The 24156-nt window shown below is 43.0% G+C and overlaps 1 protein-coding gene across 1 annotated transcript in view; it reads left to right on the top strand.

Moving 5' to 3' along the window:
* The window catches only part of GBF1 (golgi brefeldin A resistant guanine nucleotide exchange factor 1), a 573313-nt gene that overhangs the window by 342598 nt on the left and 206559 nt on the right, over positions 1–24156 (top strand). The window contains 2 exon segments of the mRNA XM_030203372.1: positions 5365–5505; positions 18817–18905. Coding sequence (XP_030059232.1) covers positions 5365–5505; positions 18817–18905 — 230 coding nt within the window.

Below are 24156 nucleotides of genomic sequence, written 5' to 3'. Positions count from 1 at the left end.
CATTTTACCAGCATCTGCACTTATCTGAATGCCGGTGGCCAGTTGCTTACTGTAAAGATCCTGGATCACCTTAGAATCACGATGTCCCAGGCGGCGGTGCCAGATTTCCAGACTACATTTACCATCATTCTTCCTTACTTGCGCCATATGTGAGGCTTCACCTGAAATGTTCAGCTTATAAACATCATTATGCATAAAAGCTTCAGCATACACTTCATCATTTTTAGAGATTGTGCACTTACTGTTTTCAAAATGAATCACAAATCCCTTCTTATCTAATGTAGATACACTAAGCATATTGCAAACTGCTTGGGGAATATACAAGACATCACTTACAGGAATTTCTTTAACTTCATTAGACACTTTGCATTTTAAGAATCCAATACCTTTTGCTTGGATCTTAGCAGTCCCTGCGTTTGCAGTTTTAAGAATACCTTCCTCTGGACACATTTCCTGAAAGAAATTCTTACAATTGGTTAAATGGCATGTGCTCCCTGAATCCAAAATCCAAGTACTTTCATTTGAATTATTATTTACCATAGTCAAAGATTTTTCTGCCATTAGAAAGCCCTTGTGTTTATCTTTGTCCTTCATACATTTCCTGGTTTGAAAATTCTTTAGTTCCATTGGCTTAGGTGAGCTAGAGGGAGTGTTTTGTGTTTCCTTACACCATTTAGATACATGTCCCTCCTTTCCACATGAGTAGCAAATCAGCTTGCCCTTGGGTGGAGTTTTCCCATAGCTCCGCCTTCCTCTGTTCTTTGCCAAGAAATTTGTTTCATTTCTCTCTGACTTGTTTTGAGAACACATCTCCTCAGAATCATTTATTATGCATTCCTGCCTTAGTTTTGATGTTGCCTGTTCAAAAGATTGCCCTTCAATGGCCTCATTTACAGACCTAAAAACATCAAACTTCTTTGATAGTGAGGTAAAAAGAAATGCTCTTTTCAATGCATCACACATGGGAATTCCAGAAAGTTCTAGCTTTTGAAATGAAGACATAAGATACATAATGTGATCATTACATTTACTTTTATCCCTTAATTTGGTTTCATTCAACTCTGCCAACCAAATTGGTTGCTGCTTTGCATATGTAGTTGCATACATAGTTCTCAGTTTATATAAAATGTCCTTTGGTGTATCTTTTCCCTCCACTAATATGGCTTGTTTCTCTGAGAGAGCTTCCAAAAGCATGCACTTCACATAATAGTTTGCATTGTCCCATTCAGCCATATTTTCAGCTGTTCTGTCTTGGTCTAAGCATATATCTAATCTTTTTGCTCGAAGGAAACATATGAATCTTAATTCCCACTGCTGATAATTAAACTCAGTTAATCTAGGCACCTTGAGAGAATAGAACAATGGTGAATTTCTTCCCTCAGCCATTTTCTTAGCCTTCTGTCTGCTGTGTGGGGGGAGAGAGAGACAGACTGAATCTTTCCTTTAAAACTTAAGAGAAAAATGTGGCCTTTTTTTCTGCCTGGTAATATTTCTCTTCTTTTTCAATTCCTGGACCCTGGGCCCATAACCCTTTTGTTGGATTATTTGTAGTAAATAATTAGCAGATTTTAGTACACACAGCTTCAGCTTTAGAAATGTTAATTTCTTTCTTCATCTCTCTCTCATTCACCCCTGAATAATTCACTGCTGAGTCACTTTAAAGTTGAAGTAACAAAACATCTGTTTACTCACAGTTTGTAGTTAGATTATAATCAGACAGGCTTATATTTACATATTACTATACATTTGTCTTATCAGCTCCTTCCATGTGCTTAGATGGTAATGGATGCTCACACCACCATAGATCCTCTCAGGTTAGGAGAGATCATGAGCTCCATGTGCTCCATGTGCTGCATCTGCTGCATCTGCCCCCACAGGAAGTTGCATATCTGTGTGACCTCTCTAAGTAATTCACATCAGAGGTCACAGAGTAATCACAGAGAAATAATAGGTGACAGGCAATGCATGTAAAAATACAATACATTCCAACAATCTGGACGACTGGTTGATCCGAGCCCCCTCTTATGCAGAGTGCGGCAAAGCTGTGAACCGGGTGGTTGCTCTTTTGAGCTCCCTGGGATGGATCATCAACTGGGAGAAAAGCCAGCTGCGCCCCACTCAGTCCCTGGAGTATCTGGGCGTTCGATTCGACACCCAAGTGGGCAGAGTGTTCCTGCCAGACAATCGGATTGTCAAGCTTCAGGCTCAGGTGAACCAGTTCCTAGTAGCCTCTCCTCTTCGGGCTTGGGACTATGTGCAGCTGTTGGGCTCTATGACGGCCACGATGGAAGTAGTGCCCTGGGCCAGGGCTCATATGAGACCACTTCAACACTCTCTGCTGCAGCGCTGGACTCCGATGTCGGAGGATTATGCTGTGCGACTTCCCTTGGACCCAGCAGTGCGCAAGGCGCTGAGCTGGTGGATGCAGACAGACAAATTGTCTGCGGGAATGCCTCTGGTGACCCCAGAGTGGATTGTCGTCACGACGGACGCCTCTTTGTCGGGCTGGGGAGCCCACTGCTTGGGAAGGACAGCGCAGGGGCTCTGGTCTCCTGCAGAGGCAAAGTGGTCTATCAACCTCCTGGAACTCAGAGCCATTCGGTTGGCGCTTTTGGAGTTCATCCCGGTACTGGTGTGGAAGCCTGTACGGGTCCTGTCGGACAATGCCACGGCTGTGGCCTATGTCAACCGCCAGGGAGGTACCAAGAGCGCCCCTCTAGCCAAGGAGGCTATGAATCTATGCCAGTGGGCGGAAGCGAACCTGGAGCAGCTTTCAGCGGCCCACATTGCCGGAGTCATGAATGTCAAGGCGGACTTTCTCAGTCGCCATACCTTGGAGCCCGGAGAGTGGCAGCTATCTGCTCAGGCGTTCTTGGACATCACGAAGCGCTGGGGCCAGCCGAGCCTAGATCTGATGGCGTCATCGGCCAATTGCCAAGTGCCGCGCTTCTTCAGTAGAGGACGGGACCCTCGATCCCTGGGAGTAGATGCTCTTCTCCAACAGTGGCCGACACAAGAGCTTCTCTATGTGTTCCCGCCCTGGCCCATGTTGGGCAGGGTGCTAGACCGGGTGGCAAAGCATCCCGGCAGGGTAATCCTGGTGGGTCCGGATTGGCCCAGACGTCCCTGGTATGCGGACTTGATCAGGCTCTCAGTCAACGATCCTCTGCGACTGCCAGTGGAGCAGGGCCTGTTACATCAGGGTCCCGTGGTGATGGAGGATCCCTCCCCCTTTGGTCTTACGGCCTGGCTATTGAGCGGCAGCGTCTGAGGAAGAAGGGCTTCTCAGACAAGGTCATCGCCACTATGCTGAGAGCGAGGAAGCGCTCTACTTCTACTGCTTACGCCAGGGTTTGGCGTATCTTTGCAGCGTGGTGTGAAGCAGGCTCACTTTCTCCCTTCACTGCTCCAATTTCTTCAGTGTTGGCGTTCCTGCAAGAAGGTCTAGAGAAAGGCCTGTCGCTCAGTTCCCTTAAAGTCCAGGTAGCGGCTCTGGCTTGCTTCAGGGGCCGCCTGAAGGGTGTTTCCCTGGCTTCGCAGCCAGATGTGGTGCGCTTTCTCAAGGGAGTTAATCACCTGCGCCCTCCTCTGCACTCAGTGGTGCCTGCGTGGAATCTCAACCTGGTGCTAAGAGCATTGCAGAAGCCGCCTTTTGAACCCTTGTCGAGGGCATCTCTGAAAGACCTGACGTTGAAAGCAGTCTTTTTGGTGGCTATCACTTCAGCCAGAAGAGTTTCCGAGCTCCAGGCGCTCTCTTGTCGAGAGCCTTTTCTGCAGTTCACTGAGGCAGGAGTGACTATTCGCACAGTGCCTTCCTTCCTGCCCAAGATTGTTTCTCGATTCCATGTGAATCAGCAGCTCTGTCTCCCTTCCTTTCGTAGGGAGGACTACCCAGAGGAGTACTCTGCTCTTAAATATCTGGATGTGAGACGAGTCATCATCAAATACTTGGAAGTGACCAATGATTTCCGGAAGTCAGATCATCTGTTTGTCCTGTGTGCAGGTCCTCGTAAGGGTCTGCAGGCTGCTAAGCCTACAGTGGCAAGATGGGTCAAGGAAGCCATTGCAGCGGCTTATGTGGCCGCGGGGAAGGTGCCGCCTATCCAGCTGAAGGCTCACTCCACAAGAGCTCAGGCGGCCTCGATGGCAGAGGCCGGATCCGTCTCCTTGGAAGAGATATGCAAGGCGGCAACTTGGGCTTCGGCTCATACATTCTCCAAGCATTACCGTTTGACTGTGGCTGCACGGGCGGAGGCCCGGTTTGGAGCTTCAGTGTTGAGGTCAGGGATTTCAGTGTCCCGCCCTGGGTGAGTACTGCTTCGGTACATCCCACCAGTCTATGGATTGATCAGCTTGATGATATGGAAGGTAAAATTATGTATAATCATACCTGATAATTTTCTTTCCATTAATCATAGCTGATCAATCCATAGCCCCTCCCAGATATCTGTACTGTTTTTATTCTGGTTGCATTTCAGGTTCAAGTTTAGTCTTCAGTTACTTCAGAAAGACTTCGTGTTCAAGTTTTTTCACTTGGATTCTTCAAGAGTTAAGACGAGTTTGTGTTACAGTGAGCTGCTGCATTCCTCTCCCCTCCGTTTTACGGGGCTGGATTGAGACTTAAAATTCTGCCGGCACTCCCTCCCGCTTCGTGCGGCTGTAGGGCAGCTTTGTACCCTTCCCGCTTCGGCGGTGTTAGGGTCAGTCAGCTCCTCCCGCGGTTGCGGTTGCAGGATAAGCCAGATCCCCCCGCATCGGCGGGTGTGGTGTCCCTCCCCCGCTCCGCGGGGATGAGCTGGACGGATTCCCCTCCCCCACTTGTGTGGGGATGAGCTGGGTTAATTCCCCTCCCCCGTTTCGGCGGTGGTGAGCTGGGCAGAGTGTCCCTTTGTGGATGTAATTCTCTAAGTGCTGAGTCCTGCGGATGGAGCTTTGATATCGACATACTGAGGAGTTTCCGGCAGCACATGACCACATATAGGGAGGCAAAAGTTTGCTCTCTATCTCCACCTGCTGGTAGATGGACACAACCCACCAGTCTATGGATTGATCAGCTATGATTAATGGAAAGAAAATTATCAGGTATGATTATACATAATTTTACCATGTCCCAGACTGCTTCCATCACTGTTTTGTAACTTTGGCTAAATGTTTACCAAGCAACAGTTTACGTGGACCGGTTAGTCTGTGAGCAAAGGAGGTAAATGCTTTTTTTTATTTACTCCCATGTTTTTTGTTTGTGTTTTAGAGAGAATCTTATTAAGCCCTTAATTTGCCCAGTGTTGAAACAAAATGAATCGCAGAAATGAATATTACTTTCTTAGGAAACTGAGATGTCCTCTTCCTTTCTCTTGCATAATGAAGACAGTGAGAAGCATTTAGCAGAGGGGAAAGTACAAGTTGTTAACTTGGAACCATCAGGGGCTTGTCCACCCACCAGTGGTCACCTTATGGCTGACAAAACGAAACTGGGATGCCTGGATTTGGAAGAAGTTACTGAAACAGGTAAAACAGCTTGTGTACACATTTATTCTTGATTTTAGCTATCTTGTGTTTGACCTGCCTGATATATCTGTATTTGGAACCTAGGCATTACTGCAATATCTTATGTTCACTATGGACAAGAATGTTCATATTTTCAAATAAAGGCACTCTTTTTAGAAATAAGACTCGTAGACTGTGTTCCTCAGTAGGAGGGGCAATTGTATACATCTGTATGGTGAAAGAAAAAACAGAATACTTGGTTTACCTTGAGAGCTGTCTGAGCTAAGCTGGGTGTTTTCAGACTTGGTTTGATTGTAAACTGATGTTACCTGTGTCCTGCTCTTAATATCTACCTGATAAATTGCTAACTTTACCTCCTTCTATCCTATATAAACAAAAAATAGACCTGTCTTTTCACTTGCAGATGATCTTACTTATGTGGTAACCATTTAGCACAATCTCTATGCTTTAAGGGTTTATTTTGGTAAATATGCATAATGTATGTCAGATCATGGCACATTGTAGAGAGCTGCTTGAAATATTCATGTTTGCAACCATAGGAGCCACAATTTCAAAATAATTGTGGATGCCAAACACAATGTAAATTACCCTCCCTGGACACGATGAAGGAGCTTATTTAACACAGACTTTGTCTTTCCGTATCGGGCAACATTATGCTGGAACTCATTACTAATTCATCTAAGAGTGTTAGATAACTATGGCTCTGAAAAAAACCCTGCTGTTTGAATATATGTTTTGAATTATGAAATGTCTGTTTTTTAATGGTATTTCCTAGGCTCTTCCTAGTCTCTTGTGCTGTAATCTGCAGCAAGCCAAAATGAATTTTCTGGACTATAAGAAATTAAAGTAATGTAATACTAGGAGTGCTTAGCACTCCCTGGCACCCACAGAGCTGCCTTCTCTGCTTGCAATGCAATGTGATTATGGCAATGCAAATCGATTATTTATTTATTAGGATTTATTTACCGCCTTTTTGAAGGAATTCACTCAAGGCGGTGTACAGTAAGAATAGATCAAACATGAGCAATAGGCAATTACAGCAGTAAAAATATTCAACTAACAATACAAAGTATGGCATGATATACTACTTGCAATGTCAACACAATAGAACGTTATAATTGATAGTGAACGGTAAGGCAAGTTCTAACATATAGATGGGTAAGATAGTAGGAAGAATTAGAAAGTAAGGTGACGATTTGAAGAAAGTTGCACAAGAGGTCATAGAGATGGTTAAATATTATCTCAGCTAGGGTAGGAGTGGATAAACATGTCCCGCTGCAGTATGTGCAGCCCGAGTCAATCCTTGTGTGTCTGAGTGAGACTGACAGGTTAGTTACTTCTTCCATTAAAGGCCTGGTTGAAGAGCCAAGCTTTCACCTGCTTCCTGAAGTAGAGATAGTCTTGCGTTAAGCAGAGCCTTTCAGGCAGTGCATTCCAGAGTGTGGGGGCTACTCCGGAGAAGGCTCGCTTGCGGGTATCACATTGTGTAATGTCTTTTGGAGAGGGTGTAGTTAGTGAAAGTCCTTGGGAGGACCTTAGTGTCCTTGGCGGTTTGTGGAGGATCATCCTATTCTTCAGATACTCAGGGTCATTTCCTTTAAGGGCCTTAAAGATCAGACATAGAGTTTTAAATTTAGCCCTGTATTGTACTGGTAGCCAATGAAGTTTTTGCAAAAATGGTGTGATGTGGTCACATCGCTTGCAACCTTCTATGAGTCTTGTTGCTACATTCTGAATCAACTGGAGCTGGTGCAGGCCCTTTCTAGTCAGGCCATTATATAATGCAGTGCAGTAATCCAGTCTTGATGTTACCATGGCATGCACAACTGGGATAAGATTTACCTTCTTGTCTGGTTTTGGATAAAGTAGTGTGGTTGCTGTATTAGTCCATTTTAAAGGTGATAGAAATAAAACAAACAAAACCAAAGAAAATAAAGAGATGCTTTTTTTTGCTTCAATAAATCTTTATTCATTAACTTTTTCTCGTAACACTTCAAATACAAACGTTAAAAGCACGATATGTTCAATGCTAAACATCACCCCCCCCCCCCCCATATCCCCGATCCAAACAAATCTCCACCTATAATCCACTCTACCGCCATACTCCCCGTAAATAATATTAATGACTGCATAAGTGTGTTCACCTTAGTTTCTTCAGTGAACACCCATGCTCAAGATATTTCATCCCCCTTCCTCCTCCCCCACAGTTATAATGCCCTTTAGATGGACCCATTCTTCCTGTGATGGATCAAAGCATCCTTGATGTCTGTCAGTCAGTTACTCCAAATCTTGTACCACTTTCAATCATAGTATCTAATCTTCCAGTGTTGGCCAATGGATTGCTTCCACTTAGTGTCTATCTCACACTTAACTGCAGCCAAATTTGTTTAAACCTCATTTTCCATTTAGATCCTCTCTTGTTGCTCAGGTCCAACAAGGACGCTTTAGATTCAGGAGGAATTCAAGTCTCCAGGCCTCTCCATATGTCTAATAACATTTGACCGGCTATGAAAGAATGTCCCCTGTTCTTCCATACAAATGTCTATGGCACTATTAGGGAAAATGGCCTTTGTTACTCACTGGCATTACACCCCGGTAAAATCAATCTTGTAGACATTTTCTTTCATGAATGTACATATAGAAGCATTTTTTTTTACTTCATGAAACACTCTTTTTTCCATGCTTCCTGGATGAGTTCCATTCCAATGTCACCCTCCCACTGAACCATGAAGTTATATTTGTTAAACTTCTTCCCACATAGAAATCTATACAGAATTGAGATAAGGCCTTTTAATTTCCCCAAGGCAACCCACAAATTCTCAAGATACTCCTCTCCTCCGGGTCATCTTGCACTGCCTTGTATTCTAATGAAATGTTTAACCTGCAAATATGAAAATAAGTCACCTCCAGGAAGAGTTTAGCTATCTTTTAATTCTTCAGAAGGGCATACCCCCCCCCCCCCAGCATCGAGCAGTTGTCTGAAATGAATCAGCCCCTTACCCTCCCATTTTGCAAACACCTCACTTGCATGCCCTGCCAGAAATTTGGGCTTGTATCATTTTGTGCTGGGGTAGATACCCGAGATCTCATCTCAGACTTTGATCTAACTCTACCCCAGAGCTCTAGAGTATGTTTCATAAAGGGATTGAAAATTTGCTGCAATTACTGTTTCTGACCAGCTGAGAGCCATAATAAATATTGCAAAGCTAATGAAAGAAAGTGGTCTTGTTCTAATAATACCCCTGCCTTATCTGCATTAATTTCCCAATCCAATAATTGGTCATAGTTAGGCAGGCCCAATAATACCAGAGCATGTTAGGAGCCACCCCATCCCCCGCAAGTCCACACATTGCCACATTGAGAATTTCGACAACCTAGGAAGCTTCCCACCCCATATAAATCTATTAAGATCTCATTGGATACTAAATAGTGCCCATTTTTGTATCTCCAAGGGTAAAGTTTGAAACAAAAGCAAAAGATAGGAAAGGATATTCATTTTAATAGCCGCCATCCGCCCTCACCAAGAGAACCAATTCCTCTTCATGTATTTGCCAAAAATGTTTCTCATAATTATGGGAATATAAACTCTGGAGTTCCTGGTAATCTTCACCCCAAGATACCGAAAACTCCTGCTATCCCCATTTAAATGGGAAGTACTGATGTGGTGCTCCTTTTTTCATCCTTTTCCGTGGTGATCCCCATTAATTCAATTTAATCCAGATTTATTTTAAATCCAGCTACAGCCCCAAATTTCCTAAACTCCTGCATTATAACCAGAAGGGTCAGTCTAGGATGCCCTACATAAAGTAAAATGTTATCAGTGAAAAGTGCTATTTTGTGATGTGAACATCTATTCTAAATACATTAATATCCGTATTAGATCAAATCTTTTGCGGTAATGGCTTTATGGATAGCACAAAAGCAGCGGTGACAACGGACGGCCTTGTCTGGTGTCCCTCTCAGTGAAAAATGGACTGGTATAACCCTCTTGACTTTTATATGTGCTATGGGCTGCTCATAAAATTTCTTAATCCAGGTACAAAATTATTCCCCAGTCCCACCTTACACAATACCATCCTGCGAAAATCCCAGCGATCCCTATCAAATGCCTTCTCTGTGTCTGACTAAAAATGCTAATTTTGAAGGGGTCTACCGAGCAATCCAGATGGCATTGAAAGTACAAGTGATATTATTTGCTGCTTTGTGTTTATGTATAAAGCCTGCTCAAAATATGTCAACATTTGTGCAAGGCAGTCAGCCAAAATGTAACAACTTAACATCTATATTCAGTAGCGAAATAGGTTGATACAACCCACACACTGATGAATCTTTACCTGGTTTTAACAAAATAGAAGTACCCACCTCGCATATACTGGGGGGAAGAGGATTTCCCACCTTACCTAACAATGGTCCAATCTCCCCAGCAAAAATCTTATAAACATTTGGCTGAAAATCCATCTAATCCAGGAGCTTTTCCACTTTTCAAATGTTGGATTGCTCACTCAATTTCCGAGAGAGAGATAGGAGAGTCTAGTTTCTCCTTTTGTCTTCCTGGAATAAGCTAGGCAGTTCTATTTATTTACTTAGATTTTGTTCGCACCTTTTTCAAATAGTAGCTCAAAGTGAGTTGCATTCAGATACACTGGGTATTTCCTCATCCCTGGAGGGCTCACAATTTAAGTTTGACTCAAATAATGTTGAATGCCCTCCCGGCCTAAACACCCATTAATAGGTTGTTGTTTACTTTATCATTTGTGAGATAATTTTCATTCTTTAGTAGACAAAATGTTGGAAATTATTATACAACATTATACAAATTTTCAGGATATTTTTGTGTTAGGAGACTTCATTTTGTTGAATTAAGGATGCTAAGCAATTTATTTTAAAGGTATGATATCTTCTGTTGGTTTAAAATGGGTTACTACATCAGTGACACATAATTCAGGTCATGTAATAGATGCATTATTTGCATCAGTTAAATCTGATTTTCATCAGTGGATTAGAGCTATATCAGTTTCACCTCTTATCTGCAGCACAGACAGCAAAGGTGATCCAGGGAATGAAGAACAGACACAACAAGAAAGTGATGCAGAGACACTCTGTTGAAGATGTGTCTCTTTACTGAACCTTTCATCAATTATTTTGAAGTAATCTGGTGACCCCCTGAAGAAGGCAAAGTGAAAACTTGGCCAAGTTGGGTACCTTCTCAATAATATCTGTTTTGGTGAACTCTCATCTGGCGACCCTCAGGTGGAGGAATGCTGGCTTTGGCCTAACCCGTGGTAAGCCTTTCCTCAGCTGAGAGGTGCCCAACTCTACCTCCGGCTGCCTTTCAGGTGCTGTGGAGGACTTGCAGTTCATCTGCATATCCTTTACAGCCTTCTCCGGGGTGACTCCCAGGTCCACTCCGATCCACTCAGGACCTCTGCTGTATGTGCCGCGCGCTGTGAGGCATTTTTCTCTTTACATTTATTTTTCTCCGAGTTACTACTTATGGCTCCTGTACACTTTTTCTTCTTGGTACTGTCCCTTCCTAATCTGTTTCTCCATCTGAAACCACTGTACACTGTAGGAATACATTGTCAACCCTCTGTATTTATCATCTCACCATCTCTTTTTTCCTCTTTCTTTTTCTCAGCTCTCATCCTTCAACATTTCCTTCCTTCCTTCCATTCATCCATCTGCTTCCATATCATCATGCTGATCAATCCATAGACTGGTGGGTTGTGTCCATCTACCAGCAGGTGGAGATAGAGAGCAATCCTTTTGCCTCCCTATATGTGGTCATGTGCTGCCGGAAACTCCTCACTATGTTCTCTATCTCAGCAGGTGGTGGTCACACACAGCAGCAGCTCTGGCTAGGTCTCCAAGCCTAATCTTTAGGTTTTGTTGAGTACCTGGGGTTGAGGGCTCTTCTTGAGCAAGTGCAAACCTGGTGGTGCCAGGTCCCTCCTTTTCTCCCCCCTCCCGCTGGCTCCGTTTAAAAAAAAAAAAAAATTGGACGTCCTTTAAGGGCGTTTATTTCAACATTTATATCAACATTTATATCAACGTTTATTGCAGCTGCTCACTGGGACACCAGTTCGTTACAGCTCGGAGCGAAAAGCAGGTAATTTTACCTTTTTATAGTGGGTAGGGGGTTCCCCGTTCGGTCTCCACGTGGCTTATGGCGTTGGAGGGCGAGGGTGCGAAGATTCGCTCCCCGGACCGCGTGTGTGCGTCTAGCGGGGATGCGGGGGTTTCAAAGCCTGAATCGCCTTTGTTGAGCATCAGTATGGAGTCCGGTCAGTGTCCCGGTTCTTCCTCCGGTGCGGCGGTTTTTCCCGCCATAAGCGCCCATCCCCCGCTGCTCGCCCACTCCATGTTGGCCGGCCACTCTGCTCGGACGGCTTCTTCTTGGGCTGCCCTCGAGCTGGGAGACGTTAATACTATGGTCGCCCTTGATTCGGGCGACGGTAAGAAAGCGGCCAAAGTTAAGCGCCGTTCTTCCCGCGCGGCTCCTTCTCGGAGTTTCGCGCCGGACACCATTTTGGATGCGCAGCACGTTTCTGCCCCGCTCTTGCGAGCGCCGGTTGAGGGTGCGGCTAGGGCCGTGGCCCAGGCTGCAGAAGTGCACAGTTTGGGGGGATTCTCCCCTGAGTTCATTTTGCTGCTGCATCAGGCTTTTCTTATGCAAAACGCTGCCCCTGCCCCCCTGTCTGATAAAGGGGTTGAGGCCTCCGGAAGCAAATGCTCTCGGGTGGATGTCCAGGCCCTAGAGGACTCTGTCTCCTCTGATGTAGATGAGGGCAGCGTATCTGAGTTCTCCCAACGGTCCTTTGGGGATTCCTTGGAGGAGACGGATTCCCGCTCGGATGGAGCGGATGACCCCTCTGCAGCGCGGATCTTTCGCTCAGAGGATTTGCCCAACCTGTTAGTGCAGGCCATGAGCATTTTGAAGATTTCCTCTCCGGAGGACGTCTCTCCCTCAGCCTCTGTTGGCTCCGCCATTATGCTGGGGACGAAGTGCCCGCCTAGAACCTTCCATGTGCATGAGGCCATGCGCACCTTGATTTCGGCTCAATGGGATGTCCCAGAAGCGAGCCTCAAAGTGGCTAGGGCTATGTCCCGCCTCTATTCTCTGCCTGAAGGTGAACGGGAGGCCTCTCCTCCTCCCTCATTCTCTATTTCTGTGGATAACACTCTCATCCTTCCTGTCTCATCAGCTCGTAAACTTGGGGTCATCTTCGACTCCTCCCTCTCCTTCTCTGCACATATTCATCAGACTGGTAAAACCTGTCATTTCTTTCTCTATAATATCAGCAAAATTCGTCCTTTCCTTTCTGAGCACACTACCAGAACCCTCATCCACACTCTTATCACCTCTCGCTTAGACTATTGCAACTTGCTTCTCACAGGTCTCCCACTTAGCCATCTCTCTCCTCTTCAATCTGTTCAAAATTCCACTGCACGACTAATATTCCTCCAGTGTCGTTATGCTCATATTAGCCCTCTCTTCAAGTCACTTCATTGGCTTCCTATACGTTTCCACATACAGTTCAAACTCCTCTTGTTGACCTATAAGTGCATTCACTCTGCAGCTCCTCCGTACCTCTCCACTCTCAACTCTCCCTACATTCCTCCCCGGAAACTCCGTTCACTGGGTAAATCTCTCTTATCTGCACCCTTCTCCTCCACCGCTAACTCCAGACTCCGTTCCTTTTATCCTGCTGCACCATATGTCTGGAGTAGACTTCCTGAGCCGGTACGTCAAGCTCCATCTCTGGCAGTCTTTAAATCTAAGCTAAAAGCTCACCTTTTTGATGCTGCTTTTAACTCCTAACCCTTATTCGCTTGTTCAGAACCCTTATTTTATCATACTCACCTTAATATTCCCTTATCTCTTGTTTGTCTGTCCTAATTAGATTGTAAGCTCTGTCGAGCAGGGACTGTCTCTTCGTGTTCAAGTGTACAGCGTTGCGTACGTCTAGTAGCGCTTTAGAAATGATAAGTAGTAGTAGTAGTTCTTCATTCCCTGGATCACCTTTGCTGCCTGTGTGTTTCTGCATAGGTTCTTCTCCTGTTTCTCCCTCACCTCTTATTTGGTCTGATAAAATAGAATTCATCTTTTCATTACCAGAGGATGTTTTTTTTTATTTTTATATTTTTGTTAAGACACAGCAGTCATTAGGTAAATGGATAAGAGGGCTATTTGATCAGGAGAAGCTTCAAACTCAAATTGGTCGATCTCTTTTATTCATACCTTTGGCCCCTTCTTTTCAAATTAATATTCAGGATATGATAACCATTTGGAATTCACACTTAGCTACTGCATCTGAGTCTTCGACCCCTTGGAAATTGATTAAATTAAGGGATTGTACTCTACCTTGGTTTTCCCAGGAATTAAAAACTTTGAGAAACAGATGTAGGAAATTAGAAAGATTGTGGTCACATGTTCCAATCAATGTGGAAATTAAAAAGAGTAAGACCGTATTAGTTCCTGAGTTATAGTTCTTTCTAAATTTAAATTCTTGGATCTCCAATTATGGACTTGAGTGTCATATATTGCTGAAAGTGTAAAGACTTATTTGTCCTTTCCTTTCTTCTTTTTTTTTTCCTGTTTAAAAGTTATTTGTTAACTGACTCTTTCCTAAGCAAGATGGTTTCTTGTAAAATTGTTTAAATGAATAAATAATAAATGACACAAAAAAAAAAGAGTAAGACCTTTCTTCCCAAGGGCCGTCTTCCGTAACTTGGTACAATCAATGGTACTCAGTCATTTAGACTACTGCAACGCACACTATGCTGGCTGTAAAGAGCAAATTATCAAGAAATTACAGACAGCCCAGAACACGGCAGTTAGACTCATATTCGGTAAAACAAAATATGAAAGTGCTAAACCCCTACGAGAAAAGCTACACTGGGTCCCTCTTAAAGAACACATCACGTTCAAAATATGTACCCTAGTTCACAAAATCATTCACGGAGATGCCCCAGCCTACATGTCAGACCTGATAGACTTACCACCCAGGAATGCTAAAAAATCATCCCGCACTTTCCTCAATCTTCATTTCCCCAATTGCAAAGGTCTAAAATATAAACTAACGCATGCGTCAACCTTTTCCTACTTGAGCACACAATTCTGGAACGCGCTGCCGCGCAACTTAAAAACGACCTATAAACTAACTAACTTCCACAAACTACTGAAGACCCATCTTTTTAACAAGGCATACCAAAAAGACCAACAAATATGAACTCCTCTACATACATCCAGAATTGTCTTATAACATTTGCTTGTTATACTAATATCAAACTTTATCACTATCATGTTACCCAAGATCCTTCTGTAATCCTAAATGCTTATTTCTTATAACCTCCACCATTCATGATGTATTATAAGCCACATTGAGCCTGCAAAGAGGTGGGAAAATGTGGGATACAAATGCAATAAATAAATAAAATAAAAATACTAATTTATAACAGGATAAGCTAAGTTGGCATAAATGTATTAAAATTTATAAAGATAATTTGGTATTGGCCAAAAGATCATACCTAATGAATAAAACTGATAAGGAGGGTAAGTGACTTGCCCAAGGTCACAAGGAGCTGCAGTGGGAATTGAACCCAGGTCGCCAGGATCAAAGCCCGCTGCACCATTAGGCTACTCTTCCATTCCACATTTTGACCCCTATTTTGAAGGATCAATCCAAATTGTCCGAAATTTGTTCCAACTACAAAACTATAGCTAGTATCCCTTTTCTGGCTAAGGTATATGAAATTTTTGTTGTGTGTCAATTGCAAGATTATTTAGACAGGTTTGACCTACTAGATCATATGCAGTTAGGTTTCTATATGTATTTATTTTAGAAATTTATAACTTGCTTAAATCTAAGTGGTTCACAATAAAACATACATAGTACAGAAATCTGCTTATTGGTCCTTGTTACTGATCTTAAATCTTTCTTGATAAAAATATTCCATCTGTACTAATGCAGTTAGACCTGTCAGCTGCGTTTGACTTGGTGGACTGTGCCTTATTGATGGACTCATTGAAAACTGTTGGTGCAGTATTATCTTGGTTTTCTGTTTTCTTGAGAGAGCCCAATTATGCTGTTATAAAATCAAGTGCAACTTCAGCTACTTGGAACCCAGGCTGTGTGGTTCCACAGGGATTGCCTCTTTTGTTCTTTTTAGTTCTTGGGGTTTAGAGTTGAAGTCAATGGACATTAAATATTATATTTATGCTGATGATGTGCAAATTATTTTTCAGATACCAAGCTCGTTACATGAGACATTCCATTTTGACTATCACTGTTGCCCAAACTTCCAAATGGATGTTAATTTATAAACTTAATTTAGACAAATCCTCCTTATGGGTTGGAGAGAGAAAAAAATTCCCTTTTCCAAATTCGATTCCTACTTTGGATGGAAAAAGCATTTTATTGCAAATGGCTGTATACAGTCTAGGAGTTTGGTTAGACTCTTGTTTTTGATGGCTTTTAAAATTTTATATGGAGAATCTCCTTTTTCTGTCAAAACTATTGAAAGTTCTACCTTGGTCAATTTCCACATGACAGGTTCATATGAGTAAGTTTGAGTTGCCTTCACCTTCGTCTGTTCTAATGTTTTCCCTTTCCAAAACGCATTTTAGTTATGCAAGTCCATCAATGTGGAATTCATCACTGATATCTATTTGGTGTTAAACTGATTGCTTAAAATTTAGGGAAAAACTGAAGGCCTAGCTCTTTGAAAGTTATTTAAACAGTTGATAATGTTTTATGTTGTTTTAATTCATTTCTGATTTTAATGAGATTATGCCACTTGGACATTTTATTGTAAACTGATCTTGAGCTCCAGGTATAGACGGTATATAAATATTTTGCTGCTGCTGTTGTTGTAGAGGTCTCAATCAAGACAACCAAGACTAGAAAATACACATGATAATCCAACAACGAGAATTTCCAATGTGCAATCATAGCACAGAACAATAGCAGATAAACAAAAATATATAGCCGTAGTAAACCATACCCTCAGCTTCACAGGCAGCACAATGCAATGAACAAGCCCCAAGGGCTCTCGTTATATGCCCGGATACATCTCAGAATGAACCAAATGTGAAATAATAGTGAAAATGTGCAATCATAAATTAAAAATGTATCATCTAGATAAGTACAAAAAAAATTTCTGAGCAGTTGCGTTGTGAACTTTTGATGCCAAACTTGAATTTTATGAACTGTTTTTATTTTGGAGACACCTTATAAAATTACGGACAGTATTGAATGCATTTTTGGTTCGCTGTGGGATGTATCTGGGCACATAATGAGAGTCCTTGGGACTTATTCATTGGATTATGCTGCCCGTGAAGCCTAGGATAACTTATCACCTTCCTTTCTACTGCCCAAGTAGAATTAAGGACCGTTGCACTCTTACCCCCCACAATAGCATGTAGTCCTTTCCTGGTCCTTCATGTTCTATCCCCCAGTAGCATACATATTCCTGCCACCAGCCCAGCATTACAAACTTATTTTTTCATACCATTCAATTGACCAGCCTCTAGCAATTTTTGTCATGCAATGCTCCTTTTAAGAGAGGAAACACAGACAGTGGGGTTGACACGAAAGATGATGCAGAACATCTAATGGACTGAAACAGTTCACATCAGAGACTTTATTTACAATAAAATGGACTTGACACAAATCATGTTTCGGCCACAAGGACCTACCTCAGGAGTCCTGTGAGTTGTAGGAATGTGTCTTACACAACTCTGAATGTGTCGATCAAACCTTAGGAGATCTAACCATAAGAGCGTTGTAAGCCGCAGCCCGATGTGACAACGCTGTTATGGTTAGATCTCCTAAGGTTTGATCGATACATTCAGAGAGTTGTGTAAGACATATTCCTACAACTCACAGGATTCCTGAGGCAGGCCCTTGAGGCTGAAACATGATTTGTGTCGAGTCCATTTACTGTAAATAAAGTCTCTGATGTGAACTGTTTCAGTCCATTAGACGTTTTGCTTCTGCATCATGTTTCGTGTCACCCACGCTGTGTGTGTTTTCCTGTGACTGTACTGCAGAGGATCTTTGTTCTTCTATACTTGCTTTTTAAGAGGGGATCAGTCTGTGGCTTTATTTCATTCCACACTAGCTTTAGACATGGGGCCTCTTCCTCCTTCCACATAGGTCTAACAGTACTCCCTCGGCTCTGTGGTAGAAAGCTGATGGCCCCCAATGATGTCTCTGCTTATATCATGTTTAAGAGGTGGACTGATGGCCAGAAGGGGGAGGAAAAAGCCGATGACAAGGATGGCACTTAACGCCCTAGGCAACCACCTGTGTTGCCTGGTAAGTTACTTCAGTCCTGCCAGGAAGTGAATCATAAGGAGCACAGTAAATGAGTTGAAAAGAGTTCATGGAGTTTTAAAAAAAATGGAGAATGGTTGTCTTCATCTTTTTACTGCATCCCCTGCTGAGTTATTGAAAGCATTTTTAGTCTTTTGCTGCTATAAATCTTTTCTAGGACACTGAGTGCTGACTGTGGTCATATGGTTTCAGGACGTTTTATGGCAAAAGTAGTAATGAATAGTACAAAATAAAAATTGATACAATATACCTAGGGCTTCTGATTTTGTGTTTCAACTGATGAACACTGATGCAAAAGAATTAACATAGGTGTATATTGGGTAAACACCAGCAAAACACCACTTCTACTATTACTCTCACACCCTTCCCATGGCTTTGCTTGTATCTTAACTCAGTTTTTGTGCCTTCACTTACCGTCCCTATGTGACACAAATGTACCTGTTTGATTCTGCTAGAAAAGTTGTATAGCAATAGTACCTGTGGTTCAAAAACATCAATAAACAAACACCTAAATTTACAATTTATAATTACCTAAGACCAGTTGCTATAAATATATGCACTTTAGTTGTATTGGAGAGTATGGGTTATTGTTTTGTGCCCTCTTTGTACCCTTCTGTGGTTGGTTGTTTAGGTGATCATAGTTCCACTTCAGTGCCCATGATGCTTCTTTCCTTGACAAGACTACTACAAGCATTTGCCATTGCTTCCTGTAGCCCACCGCATCCAGTGGTCCCTCATACAGTTACTTGCTAGGCCTGATTCTACTGAGCTTCCAAGATCTAACACATGTAGACTTTCCAGGTGGTACGGAAAATAGTCATTGATTAATAACAGCACTTCTGCTAAAGGATTGTCAAGCAGAAGATTCCCTGTTGACTAATGTGAAGTCTCTGTATTTAGACTTTATATCTCAGCACTTGTCAAGACATAATTCCTCACTTTGCTTACATTTACCTTTTTTATTTTCTAGCTGAGAAGATAGTGCAAAGGAAACCTCCACGTTTTAACTCCATCCTGCCAACTGTTCTGGAATTAAATGATATAAAAAGTAAAAAGAAGGTAAAGTGGAGTCCCTTCCCATCTCATGGTTGTGAGACATGGAGGTTTGTCTTACAGATCATCATCATTAGAACTGTAAAAGTAGAAGCAGCCAGTGTTCTGATATTAAACTAAAATGCTTCATTAAGTTCCTTTCTACTTTCATTGACTCTGTTGTCAAAAAAGTTGAAATATGCAACTTAGATTCCTTTTCACATTTATAGCAATCAATTGATATTCTTCATTAAAAGCAATATAGTTTGTCATCTTAAGTCTTTTCTTGAAAGAAAAAATTCTGTAACAATTCTGTACTTCACTCTTTAATGTTTACTTTCTCTCAGTCATTAGACCATTCAGACCTTGTTGTCTGTTAGGCCCTGGCAGTTCATTAGTAAACTCTGTTTTAGCAGTCTTTGAATTGGCTAGCATGCAATTGTTGATACTATATAAGGAAAGCTAATTTTATACAGTACAGGTGTTCTGTCAGAGGTTTACAGCTATACAGGGTTTAAGTAATTCAGTTTTTAAGGGTCTTGTATCAGGGTTGATTCTAAAAGAAACAGAATTGGAGATAAGTTGAATTTGTAACATTGTCACTCAATAAATGCTGCCTTCCATCAAAGCTAGTATTTAGCCAGTATTCAGATAGTGTTTTTCAAAGTTTGCTATCTTTCATATGAGAAATTAAATTTAAATACATTTGTGTGTTTTTTAAATTATGTTCTGCTCTCTCCACTTATTGGTTCTTGAGGAATAGGGTGTTTATTGATTTCCTGTTTCTCTTTTGTTGTTTTTTTTTTTTTTTTTGTGAATTTGTATGATTTGTGCCCTACTTTGTGATTTCCTGTTTTGGAAACTATTGTAAAAGTCTTTAAATATAAATCCCATGAGATTTTCTACAAGAGTAAAGATGTTAATCCTTCTGTTGTGGCATAATTCTGACACTGGCTGTCCACTGTTTTCTTCTGAAATTCCTTTGTAGAAGAAAACAGACTAGACTTTGTAAAAAAAAACCAAAACATTATTGTCCCATTCTGTGTTGTCCTGTTGTATACTAATTATAATGTAAAGAGCTCTTCAAAGAACAGCATTCAGACAAGTGATAATGTTAATTGACCTGGTGATCTTATTTACAAAGATGGGAATGATGCTACATTCCAAGCAGCATGCATATCTCTCTATATAAAACGCACCACCAACGTTCTGAAGCCTCACTTTTCCAACGTTCTAAATGTGAGGCGCCAGAGATCAATTTTTCATCCATGACTGTCTGCCCCGCCCACACGTCAAACGTGATGACCTCGTGGGCAGAGCAATGACACAGACCATGTCGCACGTCTGATTGGCTGAGTTGGGTGAAGCCAAGGATGACGTCGCCAGCACAGCTGCTCCACAAAAAACCAAGGAAAGGGGGAGGAGTAGGGAAACACACGTAGCGTGTTTCCCTACTCCTCCCCCTGCCTAGGAATTCATGCAACTCAGCACCTCCCCCCTTCCGATACAAACACAAAACAAAACTCCCCCCCCCCCCCCAATGCATCTCATTTTACAACTACAGGCAACGCGCAAACACGAAGATCCACCTCCTTTCCTTTCCAGAGTCACAGTTCAAATTCCTCAACTCCACCCATGGATCTCATTTCTCATCTACAGGCAACGCACGAGCACGAAGATCCGCCTCCTTTCCATCCCAGTGTCAGAGTTCAAATTCCTGCAGCTCACCCACAACCCCCCCCCCTTCCGATACCACAACTACTACTTATCATTTCTATAGCGCTACTACACGTAAGCAGCGCTGTACACTTGAAACCCCTCCCCCCCATGCATCTCACTTTACATCTACAGGCAACGCACGAGAACTAACATCCGCCTCCTTTAAGTTATGACAGCAAGCATGGAATCACCCTGACAGCAACAAATCACCCACTCCTTTTCCTAGCAACCTAGCATGCAGGAAGAGATTTTGCAGCCAATCAACGATGGTCTTATTGTTGGTGCTCCTGCGCTTGGGGCTGACTACTACTCTGTGCTCTGAAGAATTGTTTTCGCGAGGCAGGGTTACAAATGACACAGCTTCCCCGTAGCAGATTGGGAAACACTTAACATGATCCTTAAAGAAGCAACTCCTCCTCCCCTCTTCCAACAGCAAGCAAACCAGCCAAGCAAGCTCGCTCCTGAAGTGTTAACGTTGATGTGGCAATAAAAGGGTTAAGGGCTGCAGTCGCTGACATGGTACCATTGTGCTTCTGAGGGGGAGACGGGACAGAAAACACAGATTTCTTTTACATTCAATGTGTATTTCCCATGTTAACATGAAAAATACTGAGGGTTTGATTGGTTTTTTAGTTTTCCACTTCTCAATTTGCTTTGCTGCGGTTCTGCTTCCTTGGGAAGTACTGTGCATGGTAAAGCACTTTCAGCACTGCTTTTGCACTTAACCTGCAGTTCACAAAACAACATTTTTGAAAGCTTTCTTGCCTTTTACCATATGCTTACAAACATTTAATTACTTGAAAGGAGTATTGACAATTCTTTTCCAAGCATTTCATTCCTGAAATACCTCAGTCAGTAATCTCTTTTCTTCACACACACTCACTATCGGTCTCACACAGTCTGTCTCTCTGTCTTACTCACACAAACACTCTGTCACAGTGACCGCCCCTGTGGTCCACACACACACACTCTCTCTGCATCTCTCTGTCACACAAACACACACACACACTCTTTCAATCCTTCTGTCTCACTCTCACACACACTCACTGTATGATTCACACAGTCTGTCTCTCTGTCTTACACACACTCTCACTCACACAAACACTCTGTCACAATGACCGCCCCTATGGTCCTGCACACACACACTCTCACATCAGATGGAAGGAGAGCAAGGGAAGGAGGGGGTCATGGAACTCAGTTCCACACACACACTCTCTGTATCTCTCTGTCACACAAACACACAGTCTCTATCACACACACAGAGACACACTCTTTCAATCCCTCTGTATCACTCTCACACACACACACTCTCGGACTCACACAGTCTGTCTCTCTGTCTTACACACACTCTCACACACACAAACACTCTGTCAAAAAGGACCGCCCCTGTGGTCCTACACAGGTCCTCCTCCTTCCTCAATATACACACTTCACTATTACTCCATCTCATTACAATAATTTAAAATTAAATATTTGGTTAACAAAAAACAACTAATCAATATAACCTTGCTAGCGCCCATTTCATTTGTGTCAGAAACGGACCTTTTTTACTAGTCTTATATATGTCCGAGTGCTAATGGGAATATAGTCTGGAATGAATGCCCTTTAGAACATGGCACGCTGGATATGGAACTTAGTAGTGTAAAAACATTTATGACACCACCTTACTAGGGATAGAAAAATTGTATTTCCATTATATAGTACCAGAACTGAAAACTATTTCCACCTGCACAGAAGTTAGATTTATTAATCATTCCATTATGTAGCTTCCCACTATTCTAGAACCTGTGGAATAGTTGTGTCCATCAACTAGCAGGTGGAGGTAAAGAACTGAAAACTGAGCTGAGTCCTATCTCTCTTGGCATCCAGTCCAGCTCCTCAGTATTTTCTATCTGAAGCAGGTGGATGGACACACTTTTCAGCCTCTGGTTCTTTGCTCCTGGTCCAGTTAGTCAGCTGTTCCCCAGTTGAGCTTTGTGGGTGGCTTGGGTCTGCAGAGTCATATCTGAAGGTCTTCAGATCCCTGTCTCTGGTTCCTTGCAAATGCATTTCTTCCCTTCACCTCTCCCCTGTTTCCTGTGGAGCTCTACTTTTCCAGCACAACAGCCTTAAAAAAGAAGGAAAGAGGTTTGTTGGAGAGCATGGGACAGAATATCAGTCCTGAGCCTTTCTCGTCTATAGTAAGACTTATGGAGACTGAGCTTGAGGGGAGTAGCAGTTAAGCGTTGTTCGCGCTTTGGGACCCACCAGCGGGCGGTGGAATGTTGCAGTGCATTCAAACTGGGAATCCCAGGGGACATGAAGGAAACGGTCAGCATTAGTACATCTTCGGATTCGGTGCAGCATCCAAATATGCCAGGTTCTTTGGCAGGGCTGGTGCATAGTTTGATGCAGGAGAGCATGGGAATAGGTTCTACTTTGTCAAGGCCGACTGTCATTGAAGAGCAGCCTCTGACTGATTGTCAGGCCCTGAGGCTGTAAAATGGCGGCTGTACTCCACACGCGCAGACAATTCAGCTGTATCGGGATCTTTGTTTTCTCCAGAGTTTATATTTCTCTTACACTAGGCCTATTTACTGAAGCAAGGACAGTCAGAGTTGTTGCAAGGAGAGTTTCTCATCCCGCTACCCCTCCAGCTCCTAAAAGATCTCATTTAGATCTCCAGGAGTGGACAGATAAGGCTGTCTCTGCTTCTTCCTCCTTATCTGATGCGGCCTTGGTATATTGAGAGGAATCATCGTTGAAGAAGCCATTAAAAGAGGGAGAGCTCCCTCGTGTGGAGTGTGATAATTCAAAAGTACTGAGGTTGTTCCATAAAGAAGAGCTCTTATTTATGAGGCACTGTCGGTGCTTTCCATTGAGGAGCCTTCTACTTTGGCATCAGAGTTCTATCTTTGTTGATCATGAGGGGGCTTAGAGGTCTTTCTGAGGCCTTCCCAATGCATCCAGACATTTAGGACCTGATTGCAGCAGAATGAGTGTCACCGGACATGGGGCTGAGAGTGGGAAGAATGATGGTTCTCCTCTACCCATTATGTCACAATTGTCGCGGGTTTCTGGCATCGAGCCTAGATATACCGTGGGAATCCAGCGTTGGACGCAGGGGCGCTCGAATCATATGCTGGCCGACGTTGGGAATGCTGGGGATCCACGAACGTGCACAAACAGAAGAGAGCAGCTTGCCCGACTTCCCTCAGGCGGCAGGAGGATTCTCTGACGTCAGATGCCGTGGCCATTTAGAGACTGAGTGGCCAGCATTCCAGTGCGTCAGCTACTCTTTGCTGCAGCCCTCTGGTGCGTCTCTGTGACTTGCCTGCCATCTGACTGACCACAACCTACTTGAACTTTTAAGCCTGAACCTGACATAGACCTCTGCTAGCCGCCTGCCTGAATCTGTAAGCCTGAACCTGACTTTGATCTCTGCTAGCTGCCTGCCTGAATCTGTAAGCCTGAACCTGGCTTTGATCTCTGCTAGCTGCCTGCCTGAATCTGTAAGCCTGAACCTGGCTTTGACCTCTGCTAGCTGCCTGCCTGAATCTGTAAGCCTGAACCTGACTTT

Source organism: Microcaecilia unicolor, chromosome 5 (assembly GCF_901765095.1).
Source record: "Microcaecilia unicolor chromosome 5, aMicUni1.1, whole genome shotgun sequence".
Lineage (NCBI taxonomy): Eukaryota > Metazoa > Chordata > Amphibia > Gymnophiona > Siphonopidae > Microcaecilia > Microcaecilia unicolor.
This window is presented reverse-complemented; position numbering and strand designations above follow the sequence as displayed.